The following is a 16,991-nucleotide window of genomic DNA, read 5'->3' on the forward strand; positions in this document are numbered from 1 at the left end:
TTGCGAAAGTCTCATAAAGAAATAATGAAGAATGAAGAAGTTTTGTTATTGGATCCAGTTATGTTTAGAAAGAACTTCACGATCTCTGTCCTTGGCTTAGATCGCGGGATTGCTGTATCTCCGATGAATTTTGATGGTTGAGCACAGCGTTGGCAAAGCGATGATACCGAGAACAGTCTCCGGCAGCCCGACAGCAGAAGCGTCCGAGAACTAGAAGATTCGTAATATAATAAGTTCAGATGGAAATAATGTGTCAGCTACTCACTCGTCTTCCCAATATCTGATTGATCGCAGCGCTCTCTTTTAAGGTACACTCTGCGACGACCTTCGCCCTCATCTCCTTCATGTACAGCATAAATGCGTTCAAAGGCTTTTTTATATGGGGTTTCTTTTTATCTGTGCAAACATCATCGATGTATGGTATGAGAGGTGGCCTCTACAGTGAAAATCATAGGATAAACTGATCACGGATGCCCAGGTTCATTAAGCGATCCTTACCTTGGTTATTCTGCTGCGACGAGTCCACGGACTTCCCGTTGTCTGGGTTCACCAGCGACGTAGAGTTCTTCTGGTCCACCGCAGACCTGCCGAGAATGAACAATAATTAGTCACGAAGCACTGTAAACGGACGGGAAACCTAGCTGAAATTCTTCGGAACCTGAAGTCCTTCAGCTCTAAAGCTCTCTTCTAGCTTGAAATCAGTAAATTTTATAATCAAGGTACAAAGGTATTCGTTAATTATTATTCGATATTCAAATCTACCACGGCTTCTTCGACTGCTCGTTGTAATAGATAAGCATTAGTTACATTTCCGGAGTAGTAGACTAGCTTCTACCTTAGAGGACCATCAACCACCAGAAAATAAGATTACCTCGAAATTTGAAATAGCATATAAATTTCACTCCACTGTTTACCATCTCATAAAATGGAACAATGCTAGTTGCTAATTCCTCGTTACGTCCTCATGGCTGAAGTGCGGCAAGCTACTATATGACCACCCAGTATATGGAGGACTAAAACGGTTTGTCAGGATCAAAAATGTTCCAAGGTCAGAGTTGTTTGGAAACAAAGTCCTTCTAGGATTAGGATCAGAAATGTTTCAGGATCAGAGTCGTTCAGAATCAGAAGTGTCTGAGGGACAGAAATGTTCCAGGGTCAAAGTCATTTAGGATCAGAGTCCTATGTTCCAAGATTAGAGTCGTTCAAGATCAAAGTCTTTCTAGTATCAGGATCAGAAATGTCGTTCGAGGATCAGAGCCGTTCAGCATTAGAAGTGTCTGAGGATCAGAAATGTTCCAGGATCAAAATCATCAGGATCAGAGTCCTAAGATCAGAGGTGTCTGAGGATCAGAGTATACTAAGATCAGATATGTCCAGGATCAAGAAAGTTCTAAGATTAGAGTTGTTCAAGATCAAAGTCTTACTAGTATCAGGATCAGAGTCGTTCAGAATCAGAAGTGTCTGAGGATCAGAATAGTTCAGGGTCAGAAGTGTCTGAGGATCAGAGTTCTACCAAGATCAGAGTTCTATGTTCCAAGATTAGAGTCCTTCAAGATCAAAGTCCTTCTAGAATCAGGATCAGAAATGTTGTTCGAGGATCAGAGTCGTTCAGAGTCAGAAGTGTCTGAGGATCAGAAATAATCCAGGGTCAAAGTCATTCAGAATCAGAGTCCTAGGATCAGAAGTGTCTGAGGGTCAGAGTCCTACCAAGATCAGAGTCCTATCTTCCAAGATTAGAGTCGTACAAGATCAAAGTCCTTCTAGTATCAGGATCAGAAATGTTGTTCGAGAATTAGAGTCGTTCAGAGTCAGAAGTGTCTGAGGATCAGAAATAATCCAGGGTCAAAGTCATTCAGGATCAGAGTCCTAGGATCAGAAATGTTCCAGGATCAGAAGTGTTTGAGGGTCAGAGTCCTATGTTCCAAGATTAGAGTCGTTCAAGATCAAAGTCCTTCTAGTATCAGGATCAGAGTCGTTCAGAATCAGAAGTGTCTGAGGATCAGAATAGTTCAGGGTCAGAAGTGTCTGAGGATCAGAGTTCTACCAAGATCAGAGTTCTATGTTCCAAGATTAGAGTCCTTCAAGATCAAAGTCCTTCTAGAATCAGGATCAGAAATGTCGTTCGAGGATCAGAGTTGTTCAGAATCAGAAGTGTCTGAGGATCAGAAATGTTCCAAGGTCAAAGTCATTCAGGATCAGAGTCCTAGGATCAGAAGTGTCTGAGGATCAGAGTCCTACCAAGATCAGAAATGTTCAGGATCAAGAATGTTCCAAGATTAGAGTCGTCCAAGATTAAAGTCCTTCTAGAATCAGGATCAGACATGGTCCAAGATCAGACTTGTTCAGGATCAGACATAATCCAAGACCAGACTCGTTCAGGATCAGACATGGTCCAAGATCAGACTTGTTGAGGATCAGAATCAAAGGTGATTCAGGATAAGAAGTGGTTGAGGATCGGAATCGTTCAGTCTGAAAATCGTCCAGGATCAGAAATGTTCACCATGAACCAGCCTCGTTACCGTTTGAAGTAGCTCTGCTTGTTGGTCTCATGATTAAGCGGTTGCTCAGGCTTGGCGCAGGGCATAGAGTAGCCCGTCGCGGAGTTCTGACTATTGCAGAGCTGCTCGGCAAGATTGGATCCTGGTCCATCGAAATACGGCTGGGGTATCGCTAGTGGGTTTCTATGAAAATTCTGCGGCATGGGCCAGTTGATCTGCTGCCACATGCGATGTCTCGCTTCCACCATCGCCAGCAGCTGCACGAAATTATGTTGTGCACCATATGGCGGCGGTGTAACACTCCTTGGCACGTTCATGTTCGACATCTGCATCAGGCTGCTCATATAGAGCGCCGTGAGGATCTTATGATCGGCCGTGGGTAGGCCAGCCTCTCCAGCTTTCACTGCTTCCTGGAGTATCGTCATATTGTCCTCGAGTTTCTCCTGTTGCGTCTTCTCCTCGTCGATACCGCTCAGGGTCTCCTCGATCCTGTTCGAAGCTTCGATCGTCGCGCCCTCGATCCCCGCGGCGTCGTCCTTCTTGATCACCAGGTTCAGTGGCTCCAGACACTCGGGCTCCATCGCCGGTGCACGAGGTCGACGTGTGCTTGCACACACGCTATGTGGGCCCAACTACACCCACTGATCCATGGAATCACACTCTAAATCATAGAGTCAACCTCTTTTCGCTTCTTCAATTCCAGATTATCGGTAGGTAAGTCGCACACTGTTCTCATGTTGATGCAGACAGAACACACAGCTCGGCTCTTCAACCGTTCAAGACTATCGGTAGCTAATGCGCACACTGTTCTCATTATACTGGGACTAGTGTCTTCCCTCAGACTTGTCAAGACAGGTGGCAGCTAATTCCCACAGTATTCTGATGTTGAAACCAGGCGATCCTCATTCTCACGACTCAGTCTTGATGCTGCGTCTCAAGGATCAGAGCAGCTCTCGCGGAAGCAGTTCGTCTCGGAACATTTGAGAGACTCATCGTGCTGTACGAATGCGGCACTGACACGGACAGCCTCATACACACACCTACACACGCACGTAGGCTCATGCGAGCAGGTAGAGAGACCCGGTGAAGCACGCGCGCGCGATTTCTGCAGGAGCGTGGTGTTCATAGAGCCAGCACACGCCGGTGGCCACGTATCATCTTCAAGTCGAGACACTGTCCTATCCTAATCTCAACAGCTCCATATCCGTCGTACGTTGTTCAAGATTCATGGCCAATTCGCCCGTAAAATGTCTCCAGGGGCGGCACACGTCTAGTAGCGTCGTCGTCGTCTGTCTCCTCGTCTCTCCCGAAACGTCTGCTCTTCTCGGGAATATAAAACGAGACCTCTCTCTCTCCTCATGTATGAAAATTAATGTTTCTACGTGTACCCTGTTTACTCCTTATCCGGTCCGCGAGACGCGTCGTTCCTGGCGTCGGCGGAATCACCGAGCGGTGTTACGACGATTGATTATCCGCGAGTGTGGAAGGGGCGGCGGGGAGGAGGGTTGCACCGTGGGGCCATCATCGCGATTCATGGCTCCGCAGCAACGACACCCTACCATCCGCCGATGTATAATTCGCGCGTGGGGGGTGAAGATTGCATTCTCTCTGCTTTCCCTGCGTGGCGGATCTTTTTTTTTTTGGCGGGCTGCGCGGCGCTGCCGTCGCCCCGCCGCCGTCCGTCCGGCGTCGTCCCTTCAAACACGTCTAAACGGCTTCCGACACCATCCAGCACCGTGCGATCAGCTGGTCCACGTCCGAACACCCCGGGAACGATCCTCCACGACGTTCACGCGATACGCTGCACCCCTCACTCTCTCTCGATCTCTTTGGGATCAGCTGGCGCACGTCGGAGATTCAAGTCTGAACGATCCTTTATCGTCCACGGACGCGATGCTCTAGCTGGAACACTCCTTCCTCTGGGGATCCCCTGCGGAATCCTTGCTCCAGGTTGGGATGATGCTGTTCAGCGCAAACTGGGTTAGGTCTGGTTCTGAGCACGTGGCCGAACACCGAAGGTCAATAGGATCGTCTACGTGGCAACGACTCGTCACGGTTCGTCGTCTAAGCTGGTGAGCGTCCATGTACCTCGTCTACGTGGTCGTCGCCTGCGTCGTCGGCGTCGTCGTCATCGTTGTCGTCTGATAGTCCCGCGGTTCGCTCGGCTCGCGAGAACAAGTAGAACGGCTCAGCTGATCGGCCATGGCTCCACGCGTGCCTCGAACAACCCGTGCGTGCATGCGGCTTTTGTGTATACTATACTCTCTCTCGGTACGCTCTCGGGGGCCAGCCGATCGGCCTGCTACTAATGCAAATTAGAAATCTGTTTAAGAGGGTAATGATCAATACATAACCGGCGGCGACGGTGGCGGCGGTGGCGGCCGACAGGCGCAGACGCTGTGCGAAGAGAGTCATTCAATAAGTGTTATATACGCGACGCAACGCCGAAGGGGAAACACGACTGGCAACGACGGGGTTGAAAGGACCGTTCACAGGGACGTGCTACCCCCTATGGTCGGCCATGAAACTAGCCCGTCAAAACCATCCCCCGATACACCCGGCCTTCTTTATCTACCGCTGAAATCACGTTGACTCCCCGCACCACCTCGCGGAGTTTATCGATGCGAGGATACTGACGATACTCCATTGATATTTTTATGTTGCCTACAGATGCTCATCATCCCTTACGGAACCAACCGTTTCTCCATTTTGATTGTACTTTGGGTGCCTCGTTAGCCAGTAGATGGATCAATCTGTACAATAGAATGGTGCTTGCCCCTTTAGTCGGATCTACACGTTCTGCAGGTCTTCACCGTCTGTGCTCGGATTTGATTATTGGATTGCGGATTTTAGGCGTGCGTGATTGGAATGTATAGCTCGGCAGTATTTGAAATAATCAGTATCTTCGGTGTGTAAGTTGTTTAGGAAATGTATTCTTGATTAACTATTTTTAATGGGCAGCTTTATTTGGTTGCCCATCCCCAAATTTTGCGTCGAGATCAAGAATAAGTAATAGAAATACTGTTTTCAACAGATTTAAATTATTCCGGAGGCAAATAGATCAATAATATTGTTAACTTGTTAGTTTTAGCTTGTTAGGATTATCGAAAGAGCAAAGTTTGTGGATCTTGTGCAATTCTAACAAGAATAATTATGCAATAAAAAGGATAAATACTATTTTCGACAGATTAATGAATTAAAATTAAAAAAATTAAAAAGGTTAATTAACTAAAATGATTCAGGAGGAAAATAAATGTCTGTTCAGCTTGCTCAGCTTGTGCAGCTTGCCATCGATGCATGCTTTGCACAAAGACCTGTGCACTAATAAATATAGAATTTTTTAGGGATCCTTTCGATAGTCGATCGATTCTTGGTGGCTTGTGCTGATTTGTTGAAGTCGTTTATCTTCGAGGATACTGTAGATGGTCGTAGACAGTATCGAGTTCATAGTATTGATTCTAGCAATTCTAGCCTCTTGGGTTTCTAGAGGATCCATTTCTTCTGTTAATCACGACTGGCTCTGATCGATTGGTTGGGCAGTGATATATTGACAAGATTGGCACATTCGAAAAACAGTACCACTTTTGATAGACTTCAACATGTGCTTGATTGTTACATGTACATGAACATTGTGCTTTCATTGTTACATGAACATGAACATGGACATTGTATTTCTATTATTACATGTACATGAACATGGACATTGTATTTTTATTATTACTTGTACATGAACATGAACATTGTCTTCCAATTATTACATGGACATGTACATGAACATGAACATTATCCTATAATTATTACATGTACATGAACATGGACACTGTATTTTTATTATTACTCGTATATGAACATGAACATTGTCCTCTAATTATTACATGGACATGAACATGATCATTGTCGTTTAATTATTATATGTACTTGAACATGGACATTGTATTTGTATTATTACATGTACATGAACATGAACATGAACATTGTCCTTTAATTATTTAAATGTACATGAACATGGACATTGTACTTTCATTATCATTGTACATGTACATGAACATGGACATTGTGCTTTCATTATTATGCTAGCCTAGTACAGAGTGTACGTAATGGGACACTTGATGGTGGTTGATGGTCTGATGGTTTGGTTGATGGTACATAGGATTCCAAGGTAGTTACTTAGAGGATAAGGACAGTCTGATTCGCAATGGGCGATTCAGGTGTCGCTAACAGCCAGAAAGTAGGAAAACCAACGAACCTGTGATTGTGATCCAAGGAAGAATGGTCCGTCTTCGGCGTCGATGGCACCAGTGCGTGTGACGTCAGCGCGTGTGCGTGCGGACTCAGGCCAGGATGCGGGGGCATCAGACCCGTCGGCGAAAACCGGTAGAGATCACTGGAAAAATCGTGGTCCTTAGAATTCTCGCATCGCGATATGATTTTAGTTGACTCAGTCATTTAATCCTATCGGAAACTGAACGTTCTGAAGCAACTCTTCAAGTTTTATTTTAAATCTTCATTGGAAACAAATATTAGGGTGGCAACTTATTTATTCCATACAGAAATGGGAGGTTCCTGAGATCATTTGAAGCAACATTTTCCTTTTCAAAAATGGACCAATCAGAGCGCGACCTAGACGCGTGTTGGCACAGTCGGGTTTTTCGTTAATAACTCCTTAACAAAGCCGCGGACGCCATTTTTGCAAAGGAAAATGTTGCTCCGAATGATCTCGAGAACCTCATTTTTGTATCAAATTATATAAATTTAATATTTGAATAAGTAAATAATTAAATTTAATGTAATTTAATATTTTATATCAAATTAATCGCAAAATTCAGAGCTTTCAAATGATATGCAGTTCAAAAGGAATGGTCACTGAATGAGATTATAATGATACAATAAGTTACGAAACTACAGCTCGCGAATTTAGTCGCCAACCTAATAGATAGCGATCTCTTTGTGTTTTGGCTAGAATCTTAAACTTGTGTACTGAAATTCTGAGAAAACGCTTAAAAATTGAAATTGTACTGTTCAGAAAACTATATCAGGATCTAAGCAAAAATTGATCACAGTTTCTTAGGGCAGTTATCAGGTGAATGAGGGAACGTTCAGTGATTTGGGCAGATCCCAGAGTTATGTAACCGGAATTTTCGTGGTACAGTGAATAACTTCGACTTCGATCACCTACTAACCTTGGTAAACTAGAACTTGGGATGGGTAAACTCGTCGGATACGGACTTCGGAAGCCCGCGCTTGCCGGGGAGATGGGGTACATGCTTGGTGTATGCCTGAAACGAAAAGTATGCCATCAAAATCACCCTAAACTCACCCACGAGCAGTTACCTGAACCGTTATGTCAATAACCAACATTTCCTAACACTCAAATATGAATTAATCCGTGATACCCGAAGAATTAGTGTAAAAATTAAATTGATCAATTCATTTTGCCGACTCTCAACAAAAATATTAACGCTAAACTTCTTTATAAAAAGAAATTCAAAGTGGGTATCCGGTTATCGACGTAAGGGTTGAAGCAGCAATTCTGTAAGAGACATCAATGGTTTAGTTTAATTGTTTTGACAATTTTCATTCTTCTAGCAGTTCGGCAACAGTCGAAAGCCTAGAGGAGACAGGAGCCAAAAATACGCACTTTCGTGTCGCATCCCCCGTTCCGGAGAAAAAACACGGTTCCGCCCTCCTAATTGGAAAGAACGGGCTTAATCATCTGTGGAAAATCTCAATTTGGGGCGGTTCGGGCAGAAAGCAAATAACAAGGAGGGCAGGATGAGGGATCCGCTCGCTGGAGGAGAATTTTCTGCGGTCGGCGTGTGTTATATAGCGTCTCCGAGCACCGACGACGACGGTGGTTAGCTCTAATAGACCGGAACTGAGAGGATGACCGGTTGGCCAAATCAGAAAGAGGGGGGTGGTTCTGATTTTCCTCGAAGAAACGGGATACGAATAGGGAACGCTACCCTTGGCTATTAACCCTCGGACGCTTGGACACTTCGGACCTTTTTCATTTCGGCCACAAACACGTGGCAAATTTACTTCAATCACACACGATGATCCAAAAATCTCGCTGCTGAAGACGTGTATGTCTAACAAGGGAAGCACCCCAAGTGTCCGACTTCGATCTTGATAATTCTTTGTGAGATGATGGTACATGGATCCCTAATTATATATGCAAAATATTAGGTGTAGTTACTCAATAGTTTTAAAGATACAAACAATTCAAGTTTGATACAGCTCAAATGATAGTATATCAACAAGGTATGAAACTTTAATTGTTTATATCTTTAAAACTATTGAGTCACTACAGCTAATATTTTGCATACATAATTAGGGATCCATACACCATCATCTCACAAAAAATTATCAAAACCGAGGTCGGACATTTGGGGCCCTTCCCTTGTAAAAGAAATTACTATGGCGGGCCCGTCAGACTGGCCCGCGGCCCGCGGTAGGACCGTTCCCCCACTTCTTCATTCCGCTCAGTGGGCGGTGACATTCCCCCACTATTTGACGCGTCAGAGTCGCCATATTAAGAAAATAGGTACACTCCCGTCCAAAAGTCAACGGACAATTGTTATTAAAGGATTTATATTATGAAATAAAGATGGTACTTACTACTAATTTTTTCAAATCTGGCCAAATCATCCTATATTTTAAAAATTTTTATTATTATTCTTATATTTTCTAATTTTTTAAATTTAGCATTTTCTCAATCTCTTTTGTCATGTGACTAATCGGTACTGGCAGAGAGAGGGGGTAACTTTTCCTCCTGATTTGGTGAGTCCGGGGATTTGTAGTGGGGGAACGGAACGAACAAGAACGGCGACGAGACAGAATTTATCGAGTTCACGATTTCTACGCGTGCTTGACCGAAGAATAATTGCACATCTAACGAATTAATTTATTCAGCAGGTTTTTTTCGACAGGCAGTCAACTTGGCGAAAGTAGACTGGCCGAATAATGACAACCAAAGATAGTAATCGTTATAGTTTCTCGGGGGGGATGAACGACTGATCAAAACCGAGCGTTTGCGATGTAAATCGGGCCACTCGGCATACAATCGTCGACTTTATTACTGTAAAAGTGTATTGTAATCGGAACAAGACTCGCCCTGTGACGCTTTTTCCCAACCCCCGTTTACCCGCCCCTCTTTCTCTACCGCGCCACTCGAAATCTCAATATTTGTCTCTTCGCCGCGGTTTTCCGATACAAAAATCGCGGAGATCTGGTAATCGGCATATCTAGCTTGCTTCCGGAATGAAAATTCCAATCAACCCGGCCGGATTATCTCGGGGTAACGAGATTAATGGACTCCCACCGGCGGAACGAACTGTTCGCGGAATCGTTAATTCGAGCCTGCACGTGCGCGAGCGAAAGAGAAAGGGTGATATGCTGGCGCACGTGTATGGGTTTTAATCGTTCCTTTTATCCGAGCAGAAGAAGCAGCGTCCCGGGGTGGGGAGAGGGATCGATCTCGCCGGGAAAAACCCTCTCGGAAGACAAAGATGAGATTCATCATCGGAGCTGTTTGCCGGTGACGTTTTTCAATCGGCGAAAGCGTGTATAGAACTTACCAGGAAGCGGCGACTTGCGTCATTTCCGGGCTAAGCATGGGGTACGGATATTGACCCGCGGAGAAGGGATACATCGGCGCCCTCGTCAGACCTGGAACAGAAATCAGGATGCTCGTTGAGTACCTCCGATCCGCTGCAAACATTTTTATTTCTTATCTTTTATTTATTGCAAAGAAGATGCAAGGAAACGTTCGGTCTTTGGAAATATTGTCGTTAACCTTGAAAACAATTTCACCCTGAAGTTCAAGCCAGCTCCCTTGGAAGTGAAACTTGAGTAGTGAAATTCTGAGAAAGTGCTGAGAAAACACTTTTTCAACTGGAAGAACCGAATCAAAGAAAGAAATTTCTTGTTATTTATTTCAGATCTGCAAAGGCAACTACCACCGGAAGTAACATTCTATTTTATGTTCCACGTTTTTAAAATTCGTTTACAAAAATTGCAAAATTGTATAAACATCTACTAATAATTAGATTGCGGATTTTTATGCTTTCATGGCTCATAGAAATGTTCAAAAAATGCTGTGGTATCAAATTCAACAAGAATTTCGTACGGTGTTTATTTATTCTCGATCTACAAACGCTATAATGTACTAGACTGCGGATCTTTATGCAAAATAAAAAATGTTCACATCGATTGCAAGACACACGAGTCAAATATAAATTGTGTTCTTCTTTTAATCATTCTACAGTACATGCTCCTTCGTTGTCCGGGATCGTGGGCACGGTCGTTGTCCAGCGCCTACCCACTCCACTGCCTGTCAACGCCGCGTCGCGACGATTGATATCGGCTCGGGTATGTCGGTGTGGACACCACGGCATTGACTCGAATGAATCGAATTTTCAAACTGCTTAATTTCCATTATTTTCTAATGGGACTTTCACTAACTTGTTTCTGGCATTTCTCTGATTAAAATGACACCAAACACGATATAATTTCAACTGTACCGTAAATTTTCTATAGATGCGAAAATTTTTGTACGACAGATGCGAAAGAAATATCCCCTCCAACTTAGTAATCTGATCTCGGCTCGGTATATCGGCGTGAACCACTACTAACGTGACGCGGAGAGTCGCAGCAGTCGTCGGCACAGTTCAAACGCCCGTGCGTCATCACAATGTAACACCAATATTTAATCTTCTTTATTCTTCATAATTTTTTTATGGAACTTTCAGCAACATATTCCTGGCATTTTTCTAATGCAAAATGATACCAAACACGATATAATTTCAACTGTATTTAGTGGTTTAATCGATGACGAGAGTTTCGAAAGAGACGCGGACAGTTGCCGTCGCATCGACAGTTGCCATGGTCTCTCTTTACACGCGCTGTCCTTCTCTACGTTCGGCTCGGCCTTTGAAGCTCAAATAGTAGGACCAAATGCGATAGATGCGAAGAAATCCCCCCGAGGCCTTCGCATCTATAGAAAATTTACTGTATTTAGTGGTTTAATCGACGATGAAACTTTCGAACGCAACGAAGAACAGCGTATGGGACATTCTTTGTACTGTACCAGCGACGGCCATTTCATTCTGTCCTTCTCTATGTTCGGCTCTCTACTGAAGTCTCGCTCGGCGCGATCTAAACGCAGTCATAAATAAAAAGAGGTGTCCGGGCACGATCGTTGTCCGTGCAAACCACGGCTTTCGGACAACGAAGGAGCATTTACTGTATTATGAAAATAATACATTGATGCGCTTAAATATTTTTGGCTGTGTTTCCATTTACGTCCGACGTCAGAATTGGATGAAATTTTGGGAACACGTTCGTTTTTGACTAAATGATGATTGTCAGAAGGATTTTTGGCGACTCGAAAAAAAAATTTTTACCATTTCAATGTCAATCTATAGGAGTCTAAGTAGAGGTCGCATGATTATTCAATCATAGCTCACATGTTTGAATTTTTATGGCGCTATGAGGTCAACAAAGCTGGTGATGATCCATTTTTGCAATTAATTGAAGATATTAACTATGTATATTCTGGAAATTAATATAAAATGTTTTCAAAATTCCAATTGTTAGACCAATTAATTGAATATCTACAATGCGAAGATTATGCGATCAGAATTAGTTAGGATTAGGTGGTAGGGGGAGGGGGGCGGAAAGGGTAAGGTAGGGAGTGACATTGAAATGATACAAAACTTCGCAAAAAATCCTTCTGACAATCATCATTTTAGTCAAAAAGGAACCTATTTCCAAAATTTCATCCAATTCTGACGATGGACGTAAACGGAAACTTCGCCATATTTGCAATACATCCACTGCTTTAAATTGTACGCGGCCATTTTCGTCATAATTGCATAAAATCCGCAGTCAAGCTATTACCAATGAAAATAGGATTTGATGTAGAACCACTCTCTCAAAATTCGTCCACAAAACTTGAAGATAAAAATGAGCGGTCCGCTAATGACCGTTGTCATTGTTCGGTCAGCGTCTGTATCAAGTTGTATCAGCACCCCGGCGGCGCGTCCGCTGATCATTACGCGAGGAGACACACGGGGAGCGATTGGAAAGGGGTGGCAGCAGCTTTCATAGTAGCGGTATCTAATATAAACCGGGTACGTGCTGCGGAATCGGCCCCGAAGAACCCCAGAAACGTCGGCTGGCTGGTATAAGTGGGGTGCCTTTGGCGAGGCAAAGTGTAATTGGCTTCATAAGAGTCGACGAGAAGCGGCCCGGAATATCGGCAAGCCTGAAACCGCTTGACGAGGCCAATACTTTACCCCCTTCGACCGTCCCCCTCCTCCGCGCCACCACCTCTTTCTATATCGTCCTCGTTGTGGCGTATGGACTGGATAGATGGACTCTTTTTTCACTTTCAGTCGCCGCCGCCGCCGCCACCCCCCCCCAGAACCCACTACTCTTCAGACTCCTTTTTCGCGGTTGAACATGTCCGGGAGGCGTGTTTCTCCGCAAATCACCAGCCTCGGCTCTGTCCGCCTGCACGAAATCGGTCAACGCGTGGTTTTCCGCGATAGGGCCACTCCAACCCCCCGTGGATAACGACTGTCTCTGTCCCCGGACCATAAAGAGATCGGTCCTCGGCCTCCGCCGATCACTATAGCCCTCTACCATCCCCTGTTTGTGAAACAAGACCGCTCGAACGTCGTAAAACTTGGCGAATCCAATCTTCAGACTGACTCGAACTCGATGGAATTTTCGGTGACATACTCTCGAAACCGTAGACCACGTTATGAAACAGTCAAATCTCGTTGTGCGCCAGCTGAAACTCGTAGACCAGGCTTCGAACATCGAGAGAAAGCTGGAGAACGGTGTCAACCTTTTGGAAATTGTTAAATAACTTTGTTGTTGTTCATTATTTTTGCATGAAACTTTGACTGGTATATAGCTGACAGTTCCCCGATTAAAACGATACCCCACACGATACAGATCGGCTTGTATTTGTAGGTGTAATGCACGATTTAGTAGAGCCTCTGTTATCCGAACGGTCCGCTGAAGGACAAGCGATCAGGGTGATAAAACAGTCACCGCGCGAGATAATCGAACGGAATAAACGCGATTCGATTTTACATGAATTGAGCGATCAGACGAGGGGAAATATCCAGCGGTGTCTTCGTGTCGGAGGCTTGCGGCGACGTAAACACACTTTTCGTTCTGCTGGAGTGTTAAAATACCACTCGAACGTGTCTCCTCCTTGTCGGAGCAGCTCGAGGGACACTCGAGAGACCAGATTGAACGCAGGATTCCGGGTTTATTCTTTGAGGAGCAAGAAAGGTTCGAGCGATACACATTCCCGACACGACCGACACTCGAACCGTGCTCACTTCTGGCCGATTAAACGAGCTGGCCGCTTTCTTCGCTAATTTTCGTTGAGAATCGTTTCTCTCAGTCTTCTTCCTATTTGAAATTGCACAATTTTTCAATTCAGGGGAACCAGTTACCCCCTCTCTCCAAGTACCAGATTAGTCACGTGATCTGGCGGAAGGGTGGGGGAATTGTAGAACCGGAGTGAGAAGCAAAATGTTTTTATTCCAAATCCCTCATAAATCAATGAAGAGCCTGCAGAATGGATTTCCCACCGAAACAGTTCGACTAAACCAATTCTGAAAATGTCAGTGCACCACAATCTTCCTCGGTTCCTCGTTTAGATCAGCCGGAGTGCTCCAATCAAATTGATCTATCGCGCGCGCGGATCGCAGCTAAGAGGTTCGCACAAGATTCCTCGAGGACGTTGCGTGTGAACTCGCGCAAAAAAATCACCGATCCGTAAGATAAAATGCGTTCAATTAATTCTAGAGAAAAACGAGAGCCCGCTCTCGGCCGAATGAAGAATCGCTGAAATCCCGCGCAACCACTCTGCGCGAGTTAAGAAAAAAGCCCGCGACCGATCGGAAGACCAATTAAAACTTGAAGATAGTGGGATAGGGGGCCGGCGCAGTGAGTCGTGTTCACGTCGGAGCATCCCTTTGTCGAAATCCTGCGCGCTTCCTCCCTCATCGAGACACGCACGTCGGAGAAACCACGGCCGAATAAATGCTAACGATAGTCTCTAATAGAGCGAAATAGACACAGAACCGTGACGGATCCTCTCCCACCCACCCCCCCCTCTCTCTCTCTCTCTCTCTCTCTCTCTCTCTCGGAAAAAACGTCGAAAACCATCGAAGTCGTCGGAGCAGAGGGATGATGAAGGACGAGAAAGCTGCAGGTTGGAAAGACAGAGAATGATCGCGGTGTACGGAACACACCGGGAGCTCGAGTTGTTCGAGAATAAAAGAGTAATTTTCCGGGTGGTGAGACCCCGATAATGGGGTTGCAGACTGCCGAGTCGACTGGAAAGTGATTAAGCACACATGACGGAGCCCGCGGACTCGCCAGGATATTACGAGCCACCCCTTTCAATCCACCTCCGCCGTCCTTCCACCTTCTCCTCTACCTTCTCTCTCCCGCCCCCCCTCCCGTCCACACCCCCTTTTTACCTCTCTCCACCCTTACATCCACCTTCTTCTCCTACTAGCGAACGCGGCGCGGATCGTCGTGCTTCTAATTCTCTCGTCCCTTACCTTATTCGTACACGATATTGGACAGATAACGACCCTTTCCTGCGAGCATTTCAGAAACCATACCCCCCCTCTTTCACCCTCGGTCTTCTCGTTCGTGGATCCGGTAACCGGTCTCGATATCGATTCTCCTCCTCGACTACTCTCCTCTTCCGGGACTTCGATTCTTCCTGGTTACTTCAGGATACCACCCCCCGGACTACTCCGTGCCACCTCTTTCACGGCAGAATGTAAATGAATCGTCCTACGAGAATCGAGGAGGGGATGATGTCTTAAGTAATTCCTCCCGGGAGGTTGTTCAAGAAATATCGGGATTTGTTGCACCCCTTTGAAACTGCCACGATTGTGGCTTTAGGCCCCGGTTCCCCGAGGACGATTGATCCGGAATTGGACCTCGCCGCACGCTGGGAAATACCCACCCTTAACGCGAACACTGGGGACACTTTCGTCCCCGGAATTTGTTGTGACGACGTTCAACTAGATTTGCAAGTTTTATCCGTGGGGGTTGCAAAGTACCTTCCTTTGTCTTTAATTTGAGCCCTCGAACGGCGAGAAATTCGTACTAGAACGCGTTTTAAGATCGCGCAGAAGAATCTCGAAATCGAGTGAATTTTGTCCGAGTTTTGATTGTCGGGTTTTGTTGATTTTCCCGCGAGCTCTCAACATCCTTTTCAAACCTAATCACTCTTATCACAAAGTACCTTCCGTCGCCTTTAATTTGGGCCCTCGAACGGCGAGAAATTCGTGCCGGAACGCGTTTTAAGATCGCGCAGAAGAATCTTGAAATGGGGTGAATTTTGTCCGAGTTGTGATTGTCGGGTTTTGTTGATTTTCCCACGAGCTCTCAACATCCTTTTCAAACCTAATCACTCCCATCACAAAGTACCTTCCTTCACCTTTAATTTGAGCCGTGGAACATCGAAAAGTTCCTAGTGGAACGCGTTCTAAAATCGTGTCGAGGAATCTCTGTAAAATCGAGACACCAGGTTCGGATAGCAGAGGTTCCACTATATCGTGTGTTACGCGAACAGTTGTGATCGGAACTGCATCGTGTTGGGTATCGTTTTAAACAGGAAAGCGTCAGGAATACGCAGACATAAGTTTCATGTAGAAATAACTAACAACAAACAAGTTATTCAACACTTTCCAAAATGTTGACACCGTTTCCCCTGATTCTCTCTATCTTCGAAGCTTCGGCTACAAGTTACGCGTTTCATAGGATAGCGAACCCTCGTCGGGAGTGTACAGATAAATAAATAAATAGATATTAGTCAAGTATTGTCCCGTTGTACCGCTTCCGTCTGGAAGATTCGCGTCGCGTCGCCGCGATACGTGGAAGAAATTTATACCGTTTCTCGGTGACACAGAGCGAGGCATTCCAGTAATTGGTAAGTGTTTTCGAGGGAAACCGAGCCGGCACAAAAGCGGGTAGATTAAAAAATGTACGCGGGGGATCGCAGTAAAATCGGCGAGAAGAAGGAACGCCTCATAATCGCGAAAAAAGGAGATCGCCGGGGGCCGTTGAGGGAGAGAGGGCTTGGGGGGTGGTCGGCTGACTAGAGAGAAGAGAAAAATTAAGCGGATCAATGGCGGACTGCCGGCGTTTCATACCGGGAATCGTGGTCCCTCTCTCCCTCCCTCTCGTTCGCTCCCTTACCTCCTCCCTTCTCGCGTCTGCTCTTCTCCACGGAATCCTGAAATAAACACGCGGCGGAGATCGAAAAGTGGAGCTAATTAGAAATATATTCGTGGAAGCGGGAGAGATCCGTGCGCGGCACCAAGGGGTTGGGTAGACACGAGGGGGCTGGAACCACCGTGGAGAGAGAGAGAGAGAGAGAAGCATTCGGAATCGCGAGCAGAAAGCGAGAAAGAGAGAGAAAGTGGAAGATGGACGTTGGAG

General features: G+C 45.5%; 1 protein-coding gene across 6 annotated transcripts in view; it reads right to left on the bottom strand.

Annotated features, from left to right (window-relative positions):
• Window positions 1-16,991, bottom strand: part of LOC143212529 (uncharacterized) — an 81,249-nt gene that overhangs the window by 24,989 nt on the left and 39,269 nt on the right. For all 6 annotated transcript variants that reach the window (XR_013009726.1, XM_076431398.1, XM_076431395.1 and 3 more), the window contains exons 3-7: window positions 10,076-10,166; window positions 7,679-7,774; window positions 6,745-6,882; window positions 499-584; window positions 266-396 (exon numbers count right to left, since the gene is read on the bottom strand). Coding sequence is in view for 5 of the 6 variants with exons in the window: in XM_076431398.1 (XP_076287513.1) it covers window positions 266-396; window positions 499-584; window positions 6,745-6,882; window positions 7,679-7,774; window positions 10,076-10,166 (542 nt within the window). In the remaining variant the exon portion in view is untranslated. The remainder of the gene's footprint in view (window positions 1-265; window positions 397-498; window positions 585-6,744; window positions 6,883-7,678; window positions 7,775-10,075; window positions 10,167-16,991) is intronic.

Source organism: Lasioglossum baleicum, chromosome 10, assembly GCF_051020765.1.
Source record: "Lasioglossum baleicum chromosome 10, iyLasBale1, whole genome shotgun sequence".
NCBI classification, from domain to species: Eukaryota; Metazoa; Arthropoda; class Insecta; order Hymenoptera; family Halictidae; genus Lasioglossum; species Lasioglossum baleicum.